This window comes from Peromyscus maniculatus, chromosome 7 (assembly GCF_049852395.1).
Source record: "Peromyscus maniculatus bairdii isolate BWxNUB_F1_BW_parent chromosome 7, HU_Pman_BW_mat_3.1, whole genome shotgun sequence".
Taxonomy (NCBI): Eukaryota; Metazoa; Chordata; class Mammalia; order Rodentia; family Cricetidae; genus Peromyscus; species Peromyscus maniculatus.
Genome location: NC_134858.1, coordinates 64,253,446 through 64,278,311, shown reverse-complemented (window position 1 = coordinate 64,278,311; position 24,866 = coordinate 64,253,446). Strand labels below are relative to the sequence as shown.

The 24,866-nt window shown below is 49.3% G+C and overlaps 1 protein-coding gene and 1 long non-coding RNA gene across 3 annotated transcripts in view; one reads left to right on the top strand and one right to left on the bottom strand.

The window, feature by feature from the left end:
- Ca12 (carbonic anhydrase 12) overlaps positions 1–18,695 on the bottom strand; it is a 57,662-nt gene extending 38,967 nt beyond the window's left edge. For both annotated transcript variants that reach the window (XM_006979309.4, XM_015997989.3), the window contains exons 1-2: positions 18,487–18,695; positions 15,004–15,024 (exon numbers count right to left, since the gene is read on the bottom strand). In XM_006979309.4, coding sequence (XP_006979371.1) covers positions 15,004–15,024; positions 18,487–18,562 — 97 coding nt within the window. In that variant the 5' untranslated portion in view covers positions 18,563–18,695. The remainder of the gene's footprint in view (positions 1–15,003; positions 15,025–18,486) is intronic.
- A 3,184-nt stretch (positions 18,696–21,879) lies between these two features.
- Positions 21,880–24,266, top strand: LOC143274140 (uncharacterized). Its single transcript, XR_013052570.1, has 2 exons — positions 21,880–22,143; positions 23,696–24,266. It is a non-coding gene; the product is annotated as an uncharacterized LOC143274140 (long non-coding RNA).
- Positions 24,267–24,866: the final 600 nt, after the last annotated feature.

Below are 24,866 nucleotides of genomic sequence, written 5' to 3'. Positions count from 1 at the left end.
AGACCTGAGTTCAGATCCCTAAGGCCGATGTCAGCGTCAGGCTCAGTGATAGACCCAGCGCTGAGGTGGGACAGGCAGGCAGCTCCTTGGAACTCCTTGGCCAGCTGGTCTAGCTAAATCTGTGAGCTCCAGGTTCAGTAAGGGATTGTCTCAGAAAAAAGAAAGTTATGGAGAAAACACCCAATGTTGACCTCTGACTTCCACACATACATGTACATATGTGTATAGGTCCATCCACACACTCACATGAACATATACCACAACACAGAGAGACAGAGAGACAGAGAGACGGACAGAGCCTTCTCTTAGTCAAGTGAAGCTGTAGCTCGTGTTATATTGCTTGCCTAGTATACACGAGGCCTTGGGTCCAATCCCCTGCCTAAGAGAAGAGGAGAGGGAAGGGGAGAGGCAGTGAGGGGAATGGGGAGAAGCCTCCTAGTAACACAGGGGTCAGTAGCTACCCAGAGTCCTCAGGCCATGTGCAGTATCAGCTGCAGAGTGCCCCCCGCCACATTCTATTGAATGAAGCAGCAGGATGGTTAGATATATGCACAGTGGCTCTGGGCCCTTGCACAGAACCCTGCTTAACTTATTCTGAGCTGGACCCGGTTCTTCTCACCTCACCTGCAGTGTTATTTTAGACTAAGCCTAGTGATTTTCAGCTGGAGCAATTTGCCCCTCGGGGAACATTTGGCAATGTGTAGAGACATTGTTGGCTACCGCAAGTCGGGGCATGCTGTCAGCATCTGCTGGACAGAGGCCAGGCATGCTGGGAAATACCCTGCAAGGCACAGGACCATTCCATGGCAGAAATATCCCACCGCAGAGCTCAGTCATGCAGAAGCTCAGAAGCCCTGGACTAGAGGAGTGTTCTTGTCCCACCAGGACACGGGGCAGGAGGGACCAGATGACATCCACAGAGAACATTTTCTTGAAGGGAGTGGATGTTCTCACTGCCAGTCATTATGGGCCGAAGAGCAGAGTGGGGGCCTGGCCTCGGGGATGACAGGACATAGTCTCAGCGGCTGCAGCCCATGGAGGCAAAGCGGATGCCTATAACAGGATGGCACTGTCCCCTGCCATCTGAAAAGGCAGGACATGGTGGTTACCCTCAGGGAACACGGACAACACGTGACTACTCTGGATTCCCCTCCACACCTTTTCTTTGAGAGAGAGCGAGAGAAATTGAGAGAGATTGAGATCATGTATGTGCACGCCAAGGTTTGAGTGAGAATATCAGAAGACAGCTGGCAGAAGCCAGTTTTCTCTTCCCACCATGTGTCCTGGGAACTGAATCAGGCCGGCAGTTTGGTAGTGCCTTTCCCCGCGGAGCCACCCTGCCAGCACCGAATTTTCAATATTCCTTGTCTCTCTTTTTCCTGGTAGTGAGGATGAACTCAGGACCTTGTACATGCTAGACAAGCATCTGACCTCGGAACTGTTTCCCCAGCTCACTCTCTGTCTTCTGAGACAGAGTCTCCTGTAGTCCAGGCTAGCTTCAGACTTGATGTGCAACCCAAGATGACCTGGAATTCCCGATTCTCCTTCTTTTACCTCCCAAGTACTGGGATTAGACATGTTCTACCACATGCCATTTGTGCAGTGCTGGGGCTGGACCCCAGGGCTTTGTGGATGTTAGGCAAGAAATGTATTAACTGAGCTACATCCTCAGCCCCTAAATTCTCCCGTAGACCATGACTGCCTTGTGTCATCCTAGACCAGCAGTTCTCAACTTGGAGGTCGAATGACCCTTTCATAGGGGCTGCACAGCAGATAGCCTGCATATCAGATATTTACATTACAGTTCACAACAGTAGCAAAATTACAGTTACGAAGTTGCCATGAAAATAATTTTATGGTTGGGGGTCACCACAACAGGAGGAACTGTATTAAAGAGTCGCAGCATCAGGAAGATTGAGATCCACTGCTCTAGAACCACAAATAAATTTTCCTCAACTCCAAGACCTAGTGGGTTTACAGTTCTTTACAAAGTCATGATTCACTGAGCATTGACTATGCCTTGGGCAACTTCCTGATAAGGCATTGACAAACTTTTCCTACAGAAAGCAAGATCAGGAGGATTTTCCAGCTTTGCATGTTACACATCTCTGTCACAATCCAGTTCTGCTGTCGTGGCATAAAAGCAGCCTCGGAGAATCTGCAGGCAGAAGACCAAGACCACATTCTTGTGCAACTTAATTCAAAAGAACAGTGGAGGGCTGGGCCGCAGTTCTCAGGCCTTTCCATTTGTACAGCCACCCTATAACGTAGATACCTTGCTCTCATTTAAGTAGATAAGTTAACTGAGCTCAGAAAGACAGATAACATGGCATGCTGGCTAGTTTTATGTCAACTTGACACAAGCTAAAGTCATCTGAGAGGTAGGAACCTCAATTAAGAAAATGCCTCCATAAGATGCAGCTGTAAGGCATTTTCTTAGTGAATGATTGACGGGAGAGGGCCCAGCCCATTGTGGGTAGAGCCATCACTGGGCTGGTGGTCCTGGGTTCTATAAGAAGACTGAGCCATCCATGAGGAGCAAGCCAGTAAGCACCACTCCTCCAGGGAGTAAGCATCAGCTCCTGCCACAGGTCCCTGCCCTTCCTGTCCTGACTGGAAGTGCAAGCTGAATAAACCCTTTCCTCCTCAACTTGCTTTTGGGTTATGGTGTTTCGTCACTGCATTAGAAACCCTAAGACATATGGCTACTCACATAGCCAGAGACTAGAAAGGCTGAGCTGGGAACTGTGCAAGTCCTTGTTCTCCACCATAGCAACCTCTCCACAGTCTGGGCAGTGATCAGAGGTGGCCAGGAGATAGAGCCTGTGGGATAGGTGAAAACTGGATGAGGGAAAGGAGGTTGTGACATTCCAAAACATCCCCTTAAGCAGTCCCGGGGGGAGCCCAGAAATGAGAAGAGTGGGGTTGTTCCTAAGACATCAGCATGGGCTGGGCTGAAGCTGGGTTGGTAAAGGGCTTGTCTAACTCACAGGAAACTCTGGTTCAGTCCCCAGCACTCCAGAAAGCCAGATGTGGTGGCACACAGCTGTTATCCGAGGACTTGGGAAGTCAAGACAGGAGGGTCAGGAGTTCAAGGTCATCCTTGACTACCCAGCATGTTAACGGCCACCTGGACTACTACTTGAGGCCCCGTCTCAAACAAACAACAAACAAAAATAAAAGACAGCTTCCTGCCGTTCCCCAGAGTGGAGTGTGAGCGAAGGTGAAGTTGTCTCAGCCTCGGGATGCTGAGCCAATGCTTAGTTGTTTTCATAAATGAGAAAGTCCTTTCTGATAGCTGACCTACAGCACGATGGTGTGTGTGTGTGTGTGTGTGTGTGTGTGTGTGTGTGTGTGTGTGTGTGTGTGTGTGTGTGTGTGTGTAAAACTAACTACTCCCTCTGCTTTCCCCTTATGGTAAAAAAAAAAATGGTATTTTTACGGTTCTTACACTTGATAACGTTCGTTCATAGGCTACTTCTAACAGTCTTTCCGAGCGGCGTGAAGTACAGTGAGGAACTCAAAGGCTCTGAAAGCATCCAGCAAAGCTGCCGCTCACAGCTGTCCTGGCTGTGAGACCTTGGGTGCCTTTCTTTGATCCTCAGAGCTTCACTGACAGAACAGCTGTCTCACAGGGCAGCCATGAGGAACCGGTGTGACTTCAGGACAGTCTCAACAAGGTAAGCTATATTCCTGGTGCCCGGGTCTTTCAGAGGAATCTCAGGTCTTCCGCTCCCAGATTGAGGGGCAGGTTTCCAACCTTTCACAGTAGGCTCTCCCTTTTACTTCACCCCAAACACCCCTAGGGCTCCCTGCACATCTTGTTTCATGTCTAGTGCTCAGCGGCATTGTATTTCCTTCCATACCTATGTCTCCTTTGAAACCCTACCATCCTAGATCAAATGTCATGTTCTCAGTGCCTTTTCTGAATCATAGAGCTGCGTCCACAGATGGATGTTTCCTGTGTACCTCCCCTGAGCCAGTCACAAGATCCTGGATCCCGGGCAGCCCCCAGGGGGAGGCAGGAGAGCTCCTTCAGCACGTGGCCACACGCCCTCTGAGTAACTCTCCTCCTGGGCACACATGGCTCCTCACTGACCCATTACCATTCAAAGGCCCTGGAACACTGTTCTGTACTCAGCAAGGTCCAGATCAAAAGCTGCCGCTGGGGGAGAAGGTCTTCATCGATGGTCGCCCAGCTCATGAAGCAAGGACCTGTGCTTCCTGAGGCAGTTAAGTCTAAGGACTGTGCTCAAACCCTGTGGTTCTCAAGTCTTCTTCTAGACCTCCATTTAGAGACCGGGACTTTCCCTGACTCCTCCTTGCTGATGGACACACCAACAGGTCTGTCAAAAGTGGAGACTCCCAGGGAACTGCCTGCAGAACTTTGGCTTTAAGATGGAGTGGAATAAGTGAAGCAAGCCCCAGACATGCAACTTGGTAACAAACTGGAGGCTCCCTCTGCTAGACTGTGGGGGAGGAAGGTGTCAGGAGAGGGGCAGAGCTGAGAGCAGAGATCATGTATGGACCTGGGTGGGCATGCTGAGTCTGACTCCTCACACCCTGCGGGACCTCACCTCCATCCCTGTGGAGGCCAGCGGACCCTCCCTCCCTCAAGTCTCCGCTCTGCTGTCCGCCCAGCCCCTGTACTCCTACCGACCGACCTGCAGTCATAAGGCCTCAGAAAGGGTGGTTTTGTTGTTTCTGGTTTTTTGTTTTGTTTTGTTTTGCTTTTGTTTTTCTGAGACAGGGTTTCTCTGTGTAACAGTCCTGGCTGTCCTAGAACTCACTCTGTAGATCAGAAAAGGGCACTGATTCAGGGTTGTTCCTAGAGAAAGCTGCATTTCCTCCTCAGACATTAACAGTGGTGACTTAGATGCAGTTGATTTCTCCTCCGAGCAGTCACACCAGCTTGGTCCACATTTCCCACGAGCATGCCACAGTGAGCTGAATCCAATGTTTGTTTATATCAACAGGTATTAGTCTATTGTGTTTTCCTTAACCACCAAGCTTTTTATCCCTTTGAGGGGAAGAAAGGCGAATTAACTTAGCGTGATCTGTCCCTGACAGGTCTTCACTGTCTACTTTTTTTTTTTTTTTTTTTCAATCCCCGCAGTTCCCCTACGGGGCATGATGTGTCATGTAAGAGTCCAATCCCTGCAATAAAGTACGCATTGTCAAATGCCTGGGGACGTGACTCAGGTGAGAGTCAGGAGACCTGGGGCTGCCATGCAAGGCCCTTTTCTCTGCTTAGCCCCCTTGCCAACGCTGTTCTCTTGGGCTTGTTCGTATACGGGGTGCAGTTTGGAGGGGTGCAGCCACATTCGCTCTCCCCCATCCCCCCAGGCAATAGTGACCGTCAGGGCCCAGCTGAATGCTCAGTGAAGCCAAGCTGAGGGTGGCAGTCGCTCACAGGCAGGCTGCACCGTTAGCTGTCCATATACACAGCTGAATCATCCCAGCGCGTCCATGTCCTTGTTACCATTCTCTTGATCCAGACCCTGCTCCCCCTCCCTCGTTCCTCTGGTCTCCCCAGTACTTTCCACCCACTCCATTTCTCATCCCACAGCCAAGATGGTCCTTCTCAAAGCTTACCCCTCACACGATTCCCAGTAGCAGCTTCCTGCTGCCTTCCTAGCTGGCTGAGGGTTCCTCAGCCTCACTCTAAGTTCCTTCTCTCTTCATTGAAGTCCCGCATCACGTCCACACCAGCCTCCTAGCTGACCACTGTCCAGGTTGTCCCTTTGTCCTCAGTGACCTTTCCCTGGCTCTTACATGACCTTCAGGACTCAGCTCATGCAACCTCAAGGCACTTCCCCTTATTCCAGTGTTTCTCAACCTGTGAGTTGTGAGCCTTTAGGGGGCCAAACGACCCTTTCGCAGGGGTCACCTATCCGGTAGCCTGAATATCAGATATTTACATTACCATCATCACAGTAGCAAAATCACAATGATGAGGTAGCAATGCAATAATTCTACAGTCGGGGGTCACCACAACGTGAGGAAGTAAACGGCCGCAGCATCAGGAAGGCTGAGGACCGCTGTTCTAATCCTTTCCTGAAGACTCGAGGTGGGAGCCTTCTGCTCTGTGTCTGAAGAACCTGTAACTTGCTGGCTCTCCAGATAGCCAGTCCCATAACGGAGCTCAGCCCTAACGCCGGTCTGTTTCCTCCCCACGGTGTCTGGCCTGCTATTCACTCAGTAAATATTTGTGGTATGAAGTAAACTGATTTGATTCTCTCGGGTGTTTTGAAACCTACAGTCTTTGGTCAATAAATTGTAGCCAGCTCGTTAATGCATTAACTTTTAAAAATCAGACATGAATTGGCTAGGGACATAGCTCAGTCGCTCAGATGCTTGCCCAGCATGCACTAAGTCCTAGGTTCAATCCCCAGCACTGCATAAAGCCAGGCGTGTTGGCGCAGTGCTTGGGAGGTGGGAGCAGAAAGATCAGAAATTCAAGGTTCTTTTCAGTTACAGAGTGAGGTTGAGGTCAGCCTGGGGTACATCAGTCTCTGCCTCAAAAATAAGTAAATAAAGACAGACATTTACTCAAGTTGGAACTACAGCTTGCCTCTGGCCTTCCTGATAACCAAAGCCAAGGAGGGGACGGTGGCTTGCATGACTGCCTCAGACCTGCTACAAAACATCTTTGTCACCCAGCCCTGAGTGTCACCTCTTTTCCATCTCCATTTCTCATGCAGTTTCCAAAGAGCGGCTCCTCGGAAAGAGCACCCAGGCTTCATCGGCTAATGTCACCATTAGGTACAATTAGCAAAGCCCACTCTCATCACGACTGAGGCACCTCTGCCGGCCATGGGTCACGGGAAGGGAGACAGCAGGCCTGTCTGGTATGGCATCTGCACATGTCCCTACGAGAGCTGCACAGGTCTTCTCTGTACGATCCAGAGGTCCCGCAGCTGACTGAGTCACACATAAAGGATTACAAAGTATTGTAAAAAAAAAATAAATAAATAAACAACTCATCTGACTTAGAGTTATACTAGTCCTGAGTCAACCTTTATAGACACAAGGTGGTGGCAGCCGAGATTTATTCCTTCCTGGTTGGCATAAACCAAATGACAGGCAGGGACTCAGAAAGCTTGCTCTGTAAAGCGATACTTCTGGAAACCAAACGGACACGTAAATTACATTGCTGAAAGAATTGTAACCACCCAGCACTACCTGAGTGTGTGAGCTGTGAACCCATGGAAGCTTGGTAAAGCTATATTCAAAATCGACTGAGTCCCTGTCCTCGCTGGGCGCTGTGAGCCGAGTGTGTATAAGCCATCGTCCTTCCCATTCTTTGCCCTTCTTTGTTTTCACTACTTACTGAAATCAATCATTTCTGCCTCTTTCTCCATATTCCTAGCACCTAGAACTCTGTTTCTCAGTGAAGATTTGTGAAACAGCTACCACATTTTCATGGTCCAAGATGCCACTGATGACAAGATCCATCCCCAAATCTACAGAGTGAGTTCCAGGACAGGCTCCAAAGCTACACAGAGAAACCCTGTCTTGAAAAAAAATCCATCCCCCAAAGTTCAATGGGTTGTGCATGTCTCCAATCCCAGAACTCAGCAGGCAGAGGCAGAAGACTCGTAATAAGATTCAGATAACCTGGGATACATAGTGAGGCTCTTGTCTTAAAAAGAGCTATTTTGGTTTTAGAAATGCTAAAATGTAGGGAAGGTAGATACTCAGGAACCAATAAAATATTGGTTTTGACCATGGCAGGTGCACTTACTATATCCTCATCCCATGGTGCTGCCCTGGACAAGTCTGGCTGGGATACCAGGGCTCCTTCACTGCAGGGCTGCCTGGCAGGGGAAGGTTAGAAAATGATCAGGAAAGAGGGCCTGCTCCCTCGAAGACTGTGGGTTTCTCTGAAGCATGCTGTGCACCATTTTCTTCCTTGCTCTTGTGGTTTGGATTTGATGTGTCCCCCAAAGACTCATGTATTGAAGGTCTGGTCCCCAACTGGTCCGCAACTGGTAATGCTATGGAGAGGTGATTAGCTCACCGGAACAACAACTTTATCAACAGAGTAACCCGTCCATGTGTTCATAGCTTAATTGGCTCTCAGAAGGTGAGACTGATTGGAGGCAGAGGCTACTAGGAGAGGTTTGGGGAAGGATATATGTGATGTTCCTGCCTCTCTGCTCCCTGGCTGCGGTGAGGTGAGCAGCCCTGTCCCAGCACACTCTCTACCATGACACCATGATGTCCTGCCTCACTCAGGCCCAGAGCAATGAAGACAGCTGGTGAAAGCTGTGAAACCATGAGGGAAAAAACCTTTTCTCTGTTAAGCTGTTTGCCTTGCCAGGTGTGGTAATATATGCCCTTAATCTCAGAACTTGGGAGGCAGAAGCAAGGGGATCCCTGTAGGTCCAAGGCCAGCCTGGTCTACACATCAAGTTCATTGCCCGCCAGAGCTACACAGTGAAATCCTTTCTTAAAAAAAAAAAAAAAAAAAAAAAAAAAAAAAAAAAAAAAAAATGCTTTTCTTAGGCATTTTGTCAGTGACACATTCATAGGAACCAGACCTATTAGTGCCTGCCTGGAACTGAGACACACGTTACCACCCCCCACCCCCCCACCCCCCACTCTCCCCACCCCCCGCCACACACACACCAGCTTTGATTCAGCCCTTTTGCCAAGTTACAGCTCTCTTTTAGTCAAGTGCATAGGAAACCATGCATGGACTCCTCTCAGATCCTGCAAGGATCTAGGCATATGCAGCTCAGACCCCCATCAGCACTAGGTCAAGGTCATTTTCACTCAGGCTCGGGCACCCAGGATGGGCCTACCTCCTGGGAAATTGGTGCTTGGCTGAAGTGACCTTTGGATGTGCAACCAGATACGTGGTGTCTAGGTGCCAAGAGAGAGTCAGGAGGTTAATTCCACCTTCACCCTGATCCGAAGGACAAAGCCAGAAAGAGCATTCTGGGCTGGGAGGCTCCTGTGTAGCTTTGTCTGATTCTTCCCTTCTCAAAAAGAAAAAAATATATATCCTTTGTTTAATCAAATATAAAAGGGTATCTACTGGCTATAAAAAACCATAGTTCAGAGAGAGAGAGAGAGAGAGAGAGAGAGAGAGAGACCACATGGGTGCATTGGCGCTCTGGTGTTATCAGGCATTAGAATAGACAAGGTCGTGGCTTTTAGCTTTGAGCCAGCCTCTTTCCATGGATTGTCTTACTTGCTCCTCATCACAGCCCAATGAAGCCCAGGGTACTTCTCATTTGAGTACACACCAGACCTATACAAAGGGTTTGCTAAAATGACAGCTGAGCCTACCCCAGCAGAGGTCCTGATGAGTGGGGTAGGCCTGGGGCAGGGCCAGAAACCTGCATCTCTAAAGGTCACATTGATGCTGATGGTGTTGGCCCATGGACCATGCTTTGAGACACACTGAGCTAGCTGCTATCACGCCCAGTTTTCTAGCTAAGGAACTCAGGTACAGAGCATTCAAGCTGCTTTCCTAATACCAGCCAGCCAGAAAGTGGCCTAGTGGATATGTCCAAAATCTGCCAGCTTCTGGCATCTCACTTCCACATCCCAGTTTTCTGCCAAACTACCCACCCAGCCATCACCCCCAACTGTAGGGATGAAGACTGCCGTCTCTGTCCTCTCTAAGGCCAGCTGCAGTCGTTAAGACACAGGAATTTGGGAAGCTGCAGACCAAGGGCCTCCAGGACACACTCAAGCCCCAATTCTGCAACCCAGAAAAGATGAGGCCCATTTCGAGTGGGCAGACCACACCACATCCCAACAGACCCTGCATGCCACTGCTTTAATTAGCAGCAACTGGGCCTGGAGCCCAGATTTAATAAATGAGAGTGGGTCAGATTGCTGGTCTCAAGGAAATCCTCCGACACAGGGACAAGGTTCAGTTCTCTAATAGGAAAAACATGTCTGGCCTTTTCCAGCTCTCCAAAGAGTACTTAGGGCCTCTTATTCATGCTCAGGATGGCAGCTGTGGGACACTGGAGAAAGAGATGCACCCCCTTAATTAAATCTGCCTTGTAATTGCATGTGCCCCCCAGCTGCAGTTTTCGGCCCTTCCTTTGGCTTGGACAGGCCTGCTCTTATTACTGCAGTTGGGGGGGGGGACCACATGGGTCTACATCCCTGCTTTAGGGAAGAAAGGAAAGCTTAATTTCCAGGCTCCTTTCCTGTGTTCCATTTCTGGGTCTTAAAGGCTGAGAAGGGCTTAAAGAGAGTGTGCAGGGCCCCAGGGCACATGTGCTGGCAGCGGCTTTGTGTTCTGGCAGAGGCAGGCAGAGGGCAGGTGGAGGCAGGGCCCGAAGGACGTGAAGGACGTGAAGGATGTGAACACGATGTCTGCTGCTATGGAGGATCCCAGCCTGATTTCCAAAGGGAATTCATGATGTTCATGTGTGTGCAAGATGAGCAAGCACACGTGTGTGCACATGGCTGTAGAAGCTAGAATCAATCTCTATGGTCCATCTTTAGACTCTGTTAAGCTTGTGTTTTTGAGACAAGGTCTCTCTATAGGACCTAGGGTTAAGCGGTTGGGTGAGGCTAGCTGGCCGGTAAGCCCCAGGGATCTGTCTCCCCAGCGCTTGGATTACAAGCACCACTCCCAGCTCTTATGTGGTTGCAGGGATGGAGCTCAGGTCTTCATGTTTATGTGGTAAGCACTTGACTAAGTAAGCCATCTCCCCTGCCCTTCAAAGGAAACTCTTTAGGATGGAGAATCCATTGTGTGGGGGAGGAACGGAGGCATGGAGAAAGGAACAGCAGTGTTGGGAATGCATGGCAGTGCCCAGGACACACCAAATCTTCCCCAAGCCAAAGGCTGCCCAAGCTATCACTAAACTGAGCAGGAAGACCTGTGTTCTACTGCAGCCCACCATTGCCCCCCAACACAATCGAGCCCCCATTGATCCCAAATCCCACATATCAAGATGGATCGGCTAGCCTTACAGATGCCCTGTGGGGTGATGAGTTGGAGAGACGTGAGCTTCCCAGGGGAGACCTTGGTGTCCACGTCCCCCAACATTATGATGTCTTTAAGGGTCATCTTTAGCTGAATTTCTTTCCAAACTAACTCAGATCTGTAGACAACCAAACCAATGTCTGATACCAGCGGATGTCAACACCATGACCGTTCTCTGCTCTTGGTTCATTATTTCCAACACTGACATTTTTTTTGGTTGCTCCATTGCTTCAAATTCACTGCGTGTGTGTGTGTGTGTGTGTGTGTGTGTGTGTGTGTGTGTGTGCACATACATGTGCCATGGTGCATATATAGAGACTAGAAGAGAACTTGCAATAGTTGGTTCTCTCATTCCACCATGTGGGTCCCACCTGAGCAAACTCAGATTCTCAGGCTTGGCTATAGACACCTTTGCCCGCTGAACCATCTCTCTGGGCCACAATGGGATTTTTGTTGTTTTCTTGATACAAGACTATCAAAACCTGCCTATCTGGGGAAAATGACTCCACCAGCTAGCTGGAAATTTTCACTTCTTGCATTGAACCTGATGTACATACAAGCAAGTGCGTGTAACATAAACCAACAGCTTGGTGAATTTTCATAAACTGAACACAGTACCCATGTCAAGGAACTGAATACACCCAGCTACCCCTGATGTCGCTTCCCAGGCACCTCTTCCTCACCACTCCCAAGACACCCCCTCTTCTGACTTTCAGCCACAGATCTGCTTTACTGGGCTGGAGTTTGTCCTCTGCTCACATGACAGCCTAACTTGCAAGTCAGCCACTCAGCAGTTGAGCAGGTCAAGTACCCAGCTCTACAGGGCTGATAGGCACTGGCTTAGAGTCGGGGTGGGTAGGGGAGGGCAGGCTCTATCCTTTCCTCTCTCATGACTGAGTCTTGGAATTCTAAAGCCAGCCCAGGAACAGATGGGCAGGACTTGGCCTATCTTGGCTGGAAGATGGTCCCGTGTCTGGAGATCCACCGTGAAAGTCAACCATGAGGCTCAGTGCCAGGGACAGGAGGAGCGTTCTTTTCCCACATAGAAGTTCCACCATGTGCAGCAGTCAGCCCGAAGCCTGGAGCAAGGTGATTCGGTGTGGCTGTGTGTTGGGTTCTAGATCCTAGGAAGCCAAGCACATGGTTGGGCTTGTCCTGTTCCATTCAGCCCTTACTGCTGAGAAACCACCTCCTTCTGGCACTGATGCTGGGTCTGCTCTCCACCTGTGTGCTTCTGGGCACCGGTGCCAGCTACCCACTGCCGGCCTGGACCTGTTGCCTCCTGAGCTATCCTCCTCCTGCCCTCCTGCACTCATCACCTCTGAGAGATGACTATGCACACTAATGGGAACCGCGTTTGGGCTGGGTTTGTAGCCCAGTTGGTAAAGTACATGTGCAAAGCCCCACATTTAATCCCCAGTGCCCTGGAAGTTGGGCATGGTAGCACAGGTCTGCAATCCCACCTCTCAGGGGATAGAGGCAGGAGGATCAGAATTCAAAGTCATCCTTGGCTACATAATGAGTTTGGGGGGCCAGCCTGGGCTAACAAGAGACCTAATCTCAAGACAACAAAAAACAAAAGGGAAGGCTAGGTTTGCCAATGTTCTTGCCATGTATCATCAGATTTTGCCCTTCGTCCTCATCATAGAGCCATTCTAACTGCACCGTGTGGGAGGCAGAGGGCTATCCTGGGCTAGTGATCAGGAAGGACAGCCTGGGCCAGGCTACTTCCTGGAACAATGCTGTTGGCCGCTACAAGTGATATGACTGCTCCCACCTCATTCTGTCTGAAGGCTGAGGGGCTGTGACAGAGATGCAGGGAGCCATGTAGAGACTTGATTTGTGTTTCCACTATGTGTGAGATGCCAGCAGAATCGGTGGAACAAGTTAGCACTGACTCTTGGACTAGAAGGATCTTGGGAAGCGTCTACGTAGAGTCCTTTAGTGGCATGCATGAGGCCTGGAGTATGGCTCAGTGGGCAGTGCTCATCTAGATTCTAGAGGCCTTGAGTTAACATCTCAGCACATCATAAACCTCAGCATACCATAAACAAATAAACAAACAAACAAATCTACCTATCTATCTATCCTTGGGGAATGTTTTTAAAAATTTGGGTTTCTCAGGTCCCTTCTTTCCAGAGACCCAGAAACTTGCATTTTCAGAATGAACTCTAGAAGATTCTCATGTGGTTGATGCCAAGATGTAGTCCGAGGAACACTGGTCTAGATAATTCCACCCCCAGGGTTGTAGATGGGGCAAGGGAAGCCCAGAGGGCCCAAATGACTTACTGAGAATCACAGAATCCAAGTGCCTGTCCTCCATTGTGCTACACACACACACACACACACACACACACACACACACACACACACACACAGCCTATATGAGGAACCCTACAGCCCGACTCTATCTATTCTTTCTTTGCTGGATTCTCTCTCTCTCTTTTTTTTTTTTTTTGGTCTCTTCTCACCCCACCCTTTTATAAGGTAGGTGTGAAGGTGTGAAGACAGGGAACAGAACAGAGTTTCCACAAAGGCCCAACACTTTCCTGTCTCCCTTCCATCTGCCCAAATGCCTTCTTCCTAAACCCAGGTCTGCTGCCTGCCCTGCCCCACTGAGTGCAGAACAAGTTGGAATTTCCTGGCCTCCTCTCCTCCACCATTCCTTCCTGACCTCCAAACCCATGACTCTCTATAAACCCTTGTCTACACACTTCCTTCAAATTCCAGCTTGCTCAGCCTCCCCTCTGTCCATGGGATGCTCCTGGCACCTGGGCCAACAGGACTTTTCCACCTTCCCCAGTCTGCCCATTCTCCTAAGGCCTAGATAGAAGTGTGGTTCCTTCAGGAAGTCTCTTAACCTCCCAGCCCTGGATCTCTCCTCTGACAATCAGGGCACTGGACCATTCATTTACAATCTGCTGTTACTATTTATTATGTTCTGCTTTGAATTATGAACTTTTGTAATTCCCAGCTACAGAGATCAGCATACCCTTCTAATTACCCACCCACCTAGTAACGTTCCTTGCACATAATAAGTACATAAAGGACGTTAGTAATAGTGGAGCTATGCAGTGCTGGGATGGGGGGGAGGAGCAGAGTGCCTGGAGGCCTGGCCTGGGAGAACGTGCCTTTTGATTCAGGGACTTACCTATGTTTCCAGGGCTGGCTACCAGAACACTCCAGGCTAATCTTTGCACATGAAGGTCAGACTTCCCTACAGTAGGATTCTACTTTCATAATTAGTTTCCCTGACTGTCCCCACGCACAGCCATTGCATTTTCTGGCTTTTTAACGTTAGCAGGATATCTCTGCTTTCCTCACCCACCAGGGCCAGGGAGGTCACTTCTATGCTGTATCTTGTGCAGTGACTCTGTCCCTATCAAAATATCACCAACTTTTCCTACCCTCTCCAGAGGGCCAACCAAGTGCCTGCCTTCCTGTTCCTGCTCCAGCCGGCAGCAGAGGTGGCATTGCCTGTTCACTGCAACAATGTAGCTCCACCAAACTGTCTTGCAGGCAGGCCAGGCTGTCTAGCATGTTCTTGACCCAGCCCCACAGATGCCCTGGACCATATTTAATGTGGATCAAGCCTCCTTCTTCTCTAAGGACAGACCATCATCTCTGCATCCATGGCTTGCTTACAACATGGCCACAAGAAGTTAATTTCAGGTCTACTGACAGCTTCAGTTCAAGGGCCTGAGCCAAGCTTTCAGAAAGGAGCTCTTTCTTCTTTGTTTGTTGTAGGAAAGATGTGAGGAGGAAGGGTTCTCTCCAGCCAGGGCCCCTGCAGCTGGAGGTCTGGGAGAAATCCTTACTGGAATTTGAAAGTCTTAATACCACGTCTTACAGTTCAGGAGCCTAGAGCAGGCTTTCTGCTTGGGGAGAATGCCCACTGTAACTCTCATGAAGAACCGTTCTCTAACGATGCCCAGCTTTTCCCAACCACCCCATACCCAAATAACCTCTACCAAGTTTCTAGGTTTCTTATTAAATACAGTCATCTCCTAATAAATATAATTAAAATTTCTACTCACCAACATAGGTCCACTTGGATCCTGTAAAGAACAGAGGAACAAATAAGCACAACACAATGGAGTTCTCAAATGGGTGAGACTGAAAAGGACATCAGTGCCCCCGAATACCAACTTCTGACTTGGAGCCAGAACCGTGACTCCTTGGAGCCGTGCTCCACACAGAGCTCAGGATGGGGACTTTGTGGACTCAGCAGGTAGCATCTGGAATAGATCCCACTCCCAGACATCTTAGGAAAGCCAAACATTATTAACTGGGCAGGGGAGTCCGTGTGACTTGAAACCCCAAAGCAATCCAAGTATTCATCCAATGGAAGTGCTCTCTCCCACCCTCCCTTCCCTCGTCTAGTAGACACCTTGTGTGTGGGGGGGGGTGATGGTGGGCTCCCCACAATGGGCCAGACACCCACGTGTTCTATCCCTCCCCTACTAGAAACACTGTTTAGCATCTTGCTTTTTTCCCCGCTTGACAACATATCCTGGAGAACTCATCACATCAGTACCCGGAGAGCAGAAAACTCCCGCAAATGGAAGCTGTGTTTCCCCCAAGGGAGCTGCCATCTTCAGCTGAGTTACAATGCCAGCAGCGGCAGAAATGTGGAGGAGAGATTCTGTCAGGAATAGAACCCAAGCAGCCCACCTGCTCCCACTCTGAACCTTTCACACCTCACACAGGCCCTTCGTCCTTCCATCCAATGATTTTAAACACTTGTTACCGGACTCTGCCTGTAACATCTGTCATCCAGCCTGCCCACTCTCACCTTCTTCTGGAAGAAGACTGGAAACCCAAGCTGGGTGAGATGGGTCTCCCTGTTCACTGGGGGGCAATCCAGCTAGGGACAGTACAACTCGTGAGCGCCTCTCTCTCTCCTGGATCTCTGAGTGTCTGTGGTTGAGAGGAATAGCCTGAAGACTAAGAACTGGCCTCCCCTGTCTCCATAAAACATAGTGTCAAGACTCTGGCCACTCACCAGGAGCAGGAATTTCCTACTCAAGCCAATGGTGGTTTCTAAAAGCTGAAAGAGAACTTTGCTTTTTTATCTCTTTCTTTTTAATGTTGACTTCATCTCCTTCCCCCCCATTATTACTATTACTGCTTTGTTTAATGTCTTTGCCTCCATGTTAATTTTGTTTTTAATTTTCTAAGTTAATTGGTAATTTTGATCAAATGAGACATCTGTACATAGTTTAGAGCCAGATGGCTCCACAAGGCTTTTTAACAACTATCAGCTCCCCCTCCACCCCCCGCAAGTCACTTGCCATTTACTTACTTCCTAGGACAACCATTTTTGGTTCTTTTAAATAATACTTTTAGTATTTCCCCCATACCTTAGAAAGCATGTTTATTTTGTCCCCATTTGGGTTTTGTAGACTCAAGCACTATTTATTGACACCCTACCTTGGAAGAGAAGGATTTAGTTTTCACAGGTGAAGTGACCTGTCTTAGACCATGTGCCTACTAAGAGTCTCAGCACATCTTCATTCATGTACCATGTTCTCAGGAATTTCAGCAGCTCCCTAGCAGGGGTCAATCTCCTCCTAGAATAGAACCATTGCCTTTCCCAAAAAGGCTGGATTTGGGCAGCTCAGTGGTGCCTGTTGGAACCTGCAAGCCTGGCTGGCACTGGGCAGGGAGATGCCCTGAGGAAAGAGGATTTAGCAAAGTCCAGGCCAGGGGTTCAGGGTCCTGTCCTGCCTGCTTTCTGCCTTGGGTGCTAGCAGCTTCCAAGTGCTAATGACTGCATCCAGGCAACTTGAGCCTGTCCAGCTCTCCACCTTCAGTTCAGGCCAAGCTCGCTGAAATGGCCCTCGGCCACAGTAACAAAGAGCTCCATTCTGTCTCCAGAAGACCTTCAGCTTCACTGTATGCTCCTCCCACCCCTGGACCAAGGGCTTTTCTTGAGCATTTATTAGTGCCAACTGTGACAAATTCCAATCCCCCAAGTATCAGGCAGAGCACACTTTGACCCCTTACTCAGCTAACCCTCCAGCCCTAACCTGGGATTAACTGGCCTTCTGTCCACCTCAGTGAGTTTTGTTTGACTTTATCCCCTGAGGCAGACAAGAAACCGGCCCGATGAATAGCAGTATAACAGCTTAGAACCTAGAGGCAGAGAAGACTGGTCAGTGTCAGGCGGAAGTGGGGTGTTACTACAAGCTCCCCCTAAGGCAGTTTGGAGGATGAGGAGGGAAGGAGGGGCCGACAAGGAGGAGGATGGGGAGTAGCTGTCAGAGAGAGGGAACCCCAAACTTGGAAAAAAAAAAGATCAATAGAAAAAGCCCTCCTCTCCTCTGTGTAAGGTGTTCAGTACTAAAAAGACTTCTGGTGAACGTCAGTCTCCACAGATTTCCTGAGAGTTAGCAGTTAGCCAGAGTTAGCAGCTTTCAAAACTGATTCCCATTTGGGGGGATTTCTCCCACCTCCTGCGTCTTCCTGACTGTGGGGGGAGGGAGGTGACAGTAGGCAGACCCTGCCCGCCAGGAGATGAAGATTCAGTGGAGGAATAGCTTGTTGCTCACAAGTCCAGCGTTCCGCACAGGCACAGTGACCTCCTCCCAAGAGGAAGGAGCGCAGAACTCTGAGACCGCTGAGCAGGACTGATGCTCTCTCCCTGCTGCCTAGCTGGAGGGGTCGGTTCTTTCAGCCATTATGGTCACTCTTGGTCCTTTCTATAAATGTTGCAACCCAGGAACTATAGAGCCACAAGTATCTCCACGATGTGGAGATTGTCACAAGCAGGACCTACTCACCGCCCTCTCCCCAAGAAGGGCAGCTGAGAAAAAGACAGGCTAAAGCCTGCTTTCCCGTTCTTGTTCCAGGGGAGTTAATTAACCAGGCTTTGGACGGGAGCCCACAGCTCACGTTCCTCTTCCCACCTCATCCCGACACCCCCCATTCAGCACCCCTGCCCTTTGGAGTTCAGCCCCTTATTACAATTAGAAATAGGGGGTGCACGTGCACACACACTTGTAGGTTCAGGGTGGTAGAGTCCTCTAGGGGAAAGACAATGATTAAGGATGGGCTACCTTATCCCTTTGACATGTAGGTGAAGCCTACTAACTAACTGCCTCTGAGGGTTCTGAAGACCAACCAGCCTGACTCCCCTTTTTGCGGATCGCACCCCTCAGGAAACCAGTCATTTCTCAGCCCTCTGCAGGTGGTTCCGGAATTCCGGCTAGCAAGTTAACAAGCCCCATCTCCAAAGCTAGTGGTGCTCAGAAAAAAAGGCAAACGAGTTACGCCAGCCGTGCACAAAGCGCCAGCTAAGAAGGCAACGTGTCTCCAACCTCAGTAGATCGTGGATCCTAAAGGAAAAGCGGGCATCCTTCCTTGAAAATGTGCTTGGCACACAGCTCCTTCCTGCTCCCTCAGTAGTGATTTTACTCTATCTTGCAAGAGCCTGCTAAGAAATCCTTCTGCTCAGGCACTGCGGAGTGTGCAGGACTGGGAGGGAAAAAAAAAAAAAAAGCAAGCAGAAACTTTACCGTTGAGCGGGGCCGAGCTGGAAAGCTGCTCCTTTAGGATCACCAACAGGAGGACTACAGCCGCGCGCAGGGGCATCTTTGTCCCGGCGACTAGAGGCTGCCGCTCGCTTTAGGGCTGCGAGGCGCTAGGAGCAGCCTGGGGAGCAACAGCCTAGCCTGGGCGCAGCCTAGGATCCCGGCGTGCTCCTCCGCAGTGTAGGCTCCTGGCTGCCCCTAGGCTGCTTTTTAAACCGCGACTCTCAATCCCAAGCATGATGTCATCGTGCAAGGGGGCGGGGGCAAAAACGCCCAGCCTACCCGAGGGCTGGAGCCCCAGGTCCGAGGTGAGTTGCAGTCCTGACTTAAGTGGCCTTCCATGGCCCGCGCTGCTGCGCGCTGCTCCACCTGGAGAGCCAGTTCTCCCAGAGAGCGATGGGAAGTCGGGATCCATGCATCACTTCACTGGATGTGGCTGTGGTCTGTCACGGACCTTCCTTGAAAGCCCTCGCATAGGATGCTGTTTGAGCCAAGGCCCCCTTCAGGGACTGAATGCTTCCGCTTGGTCTGGACACGGGTTAGCTAAGTAGCTGTGAATTGCACAGCACATCCAGATTAAGCTCCTTTCAATGAAACCACAAAGAGACTGCAAGTAGGAAAATGGTATAATTGGATTCACAGGAATGAGCAGCTTTACTCAGCGATTAGAATTTCCCCTAGGAAGAGGTTTGCTCCTTCTGCAAATTCACAGTCTCTGCCCAGCCTCAGTAGGAAGCTGGGGGAGAAGGTGCCCTCTCTGGAGCAGTAGTGAAAGAAAAGGTCTGGCATCACTACTGAGTGTCTAAAAGCATCAGAGACTGGGCTGGGTGTTGTGTGTCTCAGTCTGGATCAGTGGCCAAGCTGTTTCCAGTGCACGTTTACCACCTGTTGCTACTTCCGCCCACTTTTCTCCCATCTCTGCCTGCTTTGCAACAAGCACACTTATGCTAGGTGAAAGCATGCGGTTCCGACCTCCTTCGTGTTTAGCCCATGTCCTGCTAAGTCTTACTGAGCTGAGGCCCTATGGTTCCCCCATACTTAACGCCTCTATCTTCTGTGTGCTATTCCCACCCCTGCGACTGTTTCCCTGGATCTTCCATGTGTCTCTCTCTGCACCACTCCAGGGGTGAGGGCTGAGTAACCCTGCCCTCTCCCGCCTACACACATGGCTGAGTATATAACCCCCGAGTTTGTAACCTGGCCATCATGCCCGCTTCTCGGGGCCAAGGCAGCCCTCTCCAGTCTCTGTCTGTTGATACTCGGCCAGTATAGACTGAAGCTGGCCTTGGTGACCAATGAAGCCACTTGGAGAGCTTGGAGAGGCTGAGCAGCTGGGAAACACCAGGAAGCAGGAGCTACCTGCATTTCAAGGGGTGTTACTGTTCTGTCCTTAACAGCTCAGCTATTGTGTGGGTAATAAAGGGCTTGAAATCTCTTCAAGGAAGTTGTTACAATGACAATTTTGTCACAAGCATTTCCAGACCACAATAAGCTTAAGGGTGACCTTTTCTCCGCAATAAACGGCCTTGAGGGAGCTCTGGAGTGGCCTGGGCAGTGTCTTTAGAAGCTGAAATGGACAAAGGAACACAAGAGCCAGGGAGACCCCTGCAGGTTCAGAGGTGCAGATTCTGGGCCTAGGGAAACAAACCATGGCTAGTTCCAGGCAAACCGGACCACGCCCACACACCTGCATGTGCCCCTCCCACGCCAGGTGTTTTTCAGTATGTCTAACAATGTTCAGTTCAACTTCTCCTGAAGTGTTCACTTTAACAGAATCCCCCAAGATGGAGACATGAAAGGAGAGAAGGGTGGATGTAATAAAACACGAAGACCAGCTCATAAACTAGGTTCCACAGAGAGAAAGTTCATGGCACTATTGCCTGTCTCTCTCAGAAAGCTGGCTAATTAGTAAAGAATGGTTAACAAAGGGATCAAGAATATAAGCTGAAGCCTGGTGTGGTGGGTCTCGGCACGTGGGAAGCTGAGGCAAGAGGATCTCTGAGCTATGTGGTACAACCTTGTGTTAAGAAAAAGAGGGCAGGATAATGCGGGGGGCGGTAATGAGGAGGAGATGGCTCAGAGAGCCGAGGTGCTGGGAAACCTAATGTCCTGAGTCGGTCCTTAGATCCCACAGGGGAAGGAAACAAGTGACTCCTTTAAGGTGTTCTGTGACCTCCACAACTGTCAAGGCATAATAATAATTATGTCAAGAATAATAATAAAGTTTTTAAAAAGAAAGGGCCAGGAGTGGTGGCGCACGCCTTTAATCCCAGCACCTATGAAGCAGAGGTAGGCAGATCTCTGTGAATTCAAGACTATTCTGGTCTACATAATGAACTCCAGCCCAGCCAAGGACAATGCTGAGATCTTGTTCCAAAAGAAAGATAAAGAAAGAAAGAAAGAAAGAAAGAAAGAAAGAAAGAAAGAAAGAAAGAAAGAAAGAAAGAAAGAAAGAAAGAAGGAAGGAAGGAAGGAAGGAAGGAAGGAAGGAAGGAAGGAAGGAAGGAAGGAAGGAAGGAAGAGGCAGAGAGAATTGCCATAAGGGCTTAGAGTAAATTTGATGGGGAAAAATATTTTTAGAGGATCAGAAGTGGGAAAGCAAATTGAAATAGATAGAAGGACCAAACTTCAAAAGCAACTTGCTCTAACCAGTTCCCATCCCCAGCTCTGGGTATCTTTTCCCTGCTTGAGGAAACTGCAACTATACAAGTGAGCAGCTTTGACGTCATCAAATGGGCTTGTCGCCTGCCAAAGAACAGCCATCACTCATTGATTTAGGGTGGGGCTTCTGTGCACAAAATGTGGTAACTAGCCATCAAACAGATCCAGGGAACAGCGCTTGTTTAGTGTTCTGTCTGAACAGACCCGAGGGCCAGACTGGAGAGTGGAAGGCAGAGGGGGTGGAGGAAAGACACCAATTGGCTGTCTAGAGTCTGGACTGAAAGAGCTTGCCACCCACTTCATGCCAATGTTCCTGTCTGTAAGAGGAGTAAGCCCTGCCCCTGGTTGCCTAACAGAATCCATATACAACTAGAAGGAGGGACAAGCCAGTGAAAACATTTTGTCCATTCATTCATTCATTCATCTTTCCATCCATCCATCCATCTTCCATGTGTCAGGAATGGTGCTAGGCAAGGTCTTGTTCTTGGAGGGCACACAAGCAGAAAGCAAATGATCACAGGAATGACAGAGAATTATAATTGGAGCGGTGCAGTGGAAGGTAGGTGTATAACCCAGAAGGCCTCATCCAGCCCTAGGGTGCTGACAGGAGACATCATCAATGTGAAATAAGATTCCATGACTTCATAAACCCTTTGAAATAACAGCTACTGCCGGGCTCCTCCTTTCCAAGGCAGCAGCCATTGGGTATTTGCCTGTTCTGTAAGCTGTCAGCCTTTCATGTGGACTGGCTAGATATTGAGAGCTCCATTTCTTCTATTAAAGTTATATATAGGAGTCAGGGGAGGAGGTGATGTATCAAGAGTGCAGGTGCCCGAGGAAGTCAGAAGAGGGTGTTGGATGGTCCTGGAGCTGAAGCTGCCCCGTGTGGGTACTGGGAATGGAACCCAGTCCTCTTTGAGAGCAGTACATGATTTGAACCACTGAACTTTCTCTCCATCCCCAAGAATTTCATTTCGTAAGGTAAGCTCCATAAACACTGTCGCTTAGTTGGGAGAATTCATCCTTGTACAAAGCCAAAGAAAGGACTGCATGAGGAAAACTACCATTTATTGATTGTCTACTGTGACAGTGTGCGGCACTTCATTCCTAAAATCGCCTGTGGGGTAGCATTAAGTTTTAGGAGTCTGAGGCTTGGAGAAGCTCAATCCTTTCTTGACACAGATTCACAAAGCTTTTGAATAGGCAAAGACTATAGTCTTGACCCAGATAATTCTGTCCCCAAGACCAAGACAGGCTTTTCCATGCTTCGGATGGGGTTGTTTTATTTTTGGATTCCTCTGAGATGTGGATTCTCTAATTTTCTAGATGTCTTAGTTCTGTATTTACTGATCAGAGGCAAGATGTACCAGTTCAACCATCGATTCTCAGCAGGCGACATGGCTGTGTCTTCCTCTCCAAGGCCCAGAGAGCAGAGATGGAGATGGAGGGTCCCCTGATCGACACAGCATCTGATGAAATGTGATGGCAGGAACCGGAGACCTCACTCCGAGCTCACAGTTCCCCAGTAAGTGGGGAGAGAATGAGTCCTTCTACACAGCTCCTTGTTCTATTAATGAGCTGTGCTCCGACCAGGAAAGAGGGGGTGGGGCAGAAGAGGGGGGGAATCAGAAGAGGGAGGGGTCAAGAGCAGGGAGGGGAGAAGAAGGAAGAGGCTGAGTCTTCCTTTAACTGAAGCAACGTCTGTGTCAAAACTTGTGCAGCTCATTGATATGGATGCAAAGATGCAGAGAGTTTTATAGCTTCGTTCACACCATGCAACCATGGCGTGGTTTCATAACCTCTGTGTGAACTGTAGCTACTCTGCTCAGTTTCAGGCAGGATCAATAAGAGGACAGTGTGACCTGGAAGAAACGGTGCCAAACTCCTGGCTCTGCCAGGAACCAGCCCTGGAACCTTCACAAGCCTCTTGTCCAGGGTCTGCCTCTGTTTCCTGATCTCTTAGCTGGAATAAGAATGTCCGATCCCATACAGGTTTGAGGCCACAGGTGTGGAAGTGCTTTGAAATAAAATCAAACACTCCCCCTCTCTCCCTCTCCCTCCCTCCCTCCCTCCCTCCCTCCCTCCCTCCCTCCCTCTCTCTCTCTCTCTCTCTCTCTCTCTCTCTCTCTCTCTCTCTTTCACACACACACACACACACACACACACACACACACACACACACACACACACAAAGGTATTGCTCCTGAGAGTGAGCTTGAAATAAAAGGAAGCTGGTAGACTCTCAGCTTTAATGTTCTAGTCTCAGAATATGAAAACTGGGTTCCAGTGTGGGAATTCTCACCCCATTCCTGCCTCTGGTTACCATGGTGTTGCTTGTAGTCCAGTTACTTGTCCACTGAATCCTTCAGCTGCTACTCCTGCTGAATGTGGAATGATGGCTGTTAATCGGGGTCTTTATCAAATACCGTGCATAACTAATTTAAAATCTTTAAAGGTTCACAATTCTACATACAGGGCAATGTATCATTTTAAGGGAGGAAACCCTGAGGCAGTATTCCTTACCTCTTTCCAGGTATCTAGAAAACCGTGCTTAGCTGACATGAAGACAGACCGCTTGGGAGATATAATTTAACAGTTGGAGCTCAGGTTTCCTGCAGCTGCCTCTCCCTGCCCTCCTGCTGGCTGGATCCACTCTCCTCTAACCTCAGGAGTCTCCGATGCTGTTCTTGGACTCGGTCCAAAGCATGTCTTCTCTTCACAGTGCGGTGACAGCTCACAGTCCAGCCAGCTTGCAAGTGTAACATACAGCAAATAGTCTTAATATCAAACCTGACACCTTCCACTGAGTTGGACAGACAGAAACGCCCAGGGGAGAAGGACTTGCATCTCAACACCACTCACTGTCCTGCATGGTCTTGAACAAGCAATCTCCCATCTGAACCCTGGATACAGGGGTGGGGACAGGATGCCTGTAATCCCAGCACTTAGGAGGCTGAGGCGGGAAGAGCATAAACTGGCAGCTAGCCCGGGCTTCACAGATAAACCCATATCAAAAATTCAAAACGATAACAAGGCCCATAGTAGCTATACCCCACAGGGTCTTAGAGAGGAAGTAGTGGAATAAATTAGGCATATTTATTAAATGTAGCAGAGGGGCAAATTTAACACTGTGGAATTACAGTTCTCTTAGAAGGGCCTTGCCTGTCTGAAGGAGGAAGGGGCCAGCCCTTTGGTTCCATAATTCCAAACTTGGTATGGGCAACCTCACCGACTTCCATGGGCCCTCAGGGATGAATGGGCAAGAATTTTCCATATACAGCTCTCCCCACAGTTCTACACATTGGCCCCTCCAAAAATGTAGCTGACGTCATCACAAACCTAGTCTTTCTACTGAAGTAAGATGACTTCTAAACTGGTAGACTCATAGCCACTGTACCCCAGGGAATGTGGGAGGGGGAGTTTTGGGCTTGAGAGGTATTTCTGAACTCTGAGCTGCCATATACTCGATGAGAAAAGGCTGGAAATCTCTACACTTTAGAGATTTCCTCTTCCATACTAGTTGTTTACAACTTCAGGAGTTCATAATCCACCCCTCATTTTGGGTGCTTCCAAAGAAAACTGGCAAGTAACCCCCCAAGTTGCCTGCATGTCCGTGTGCACCCATCCTTACTAGGTGGAGATGAGAGGAATATGCATGTGATTTTCCTACTTCTCTTCCAACTGGAGTTGATGTGCTGAGCTGG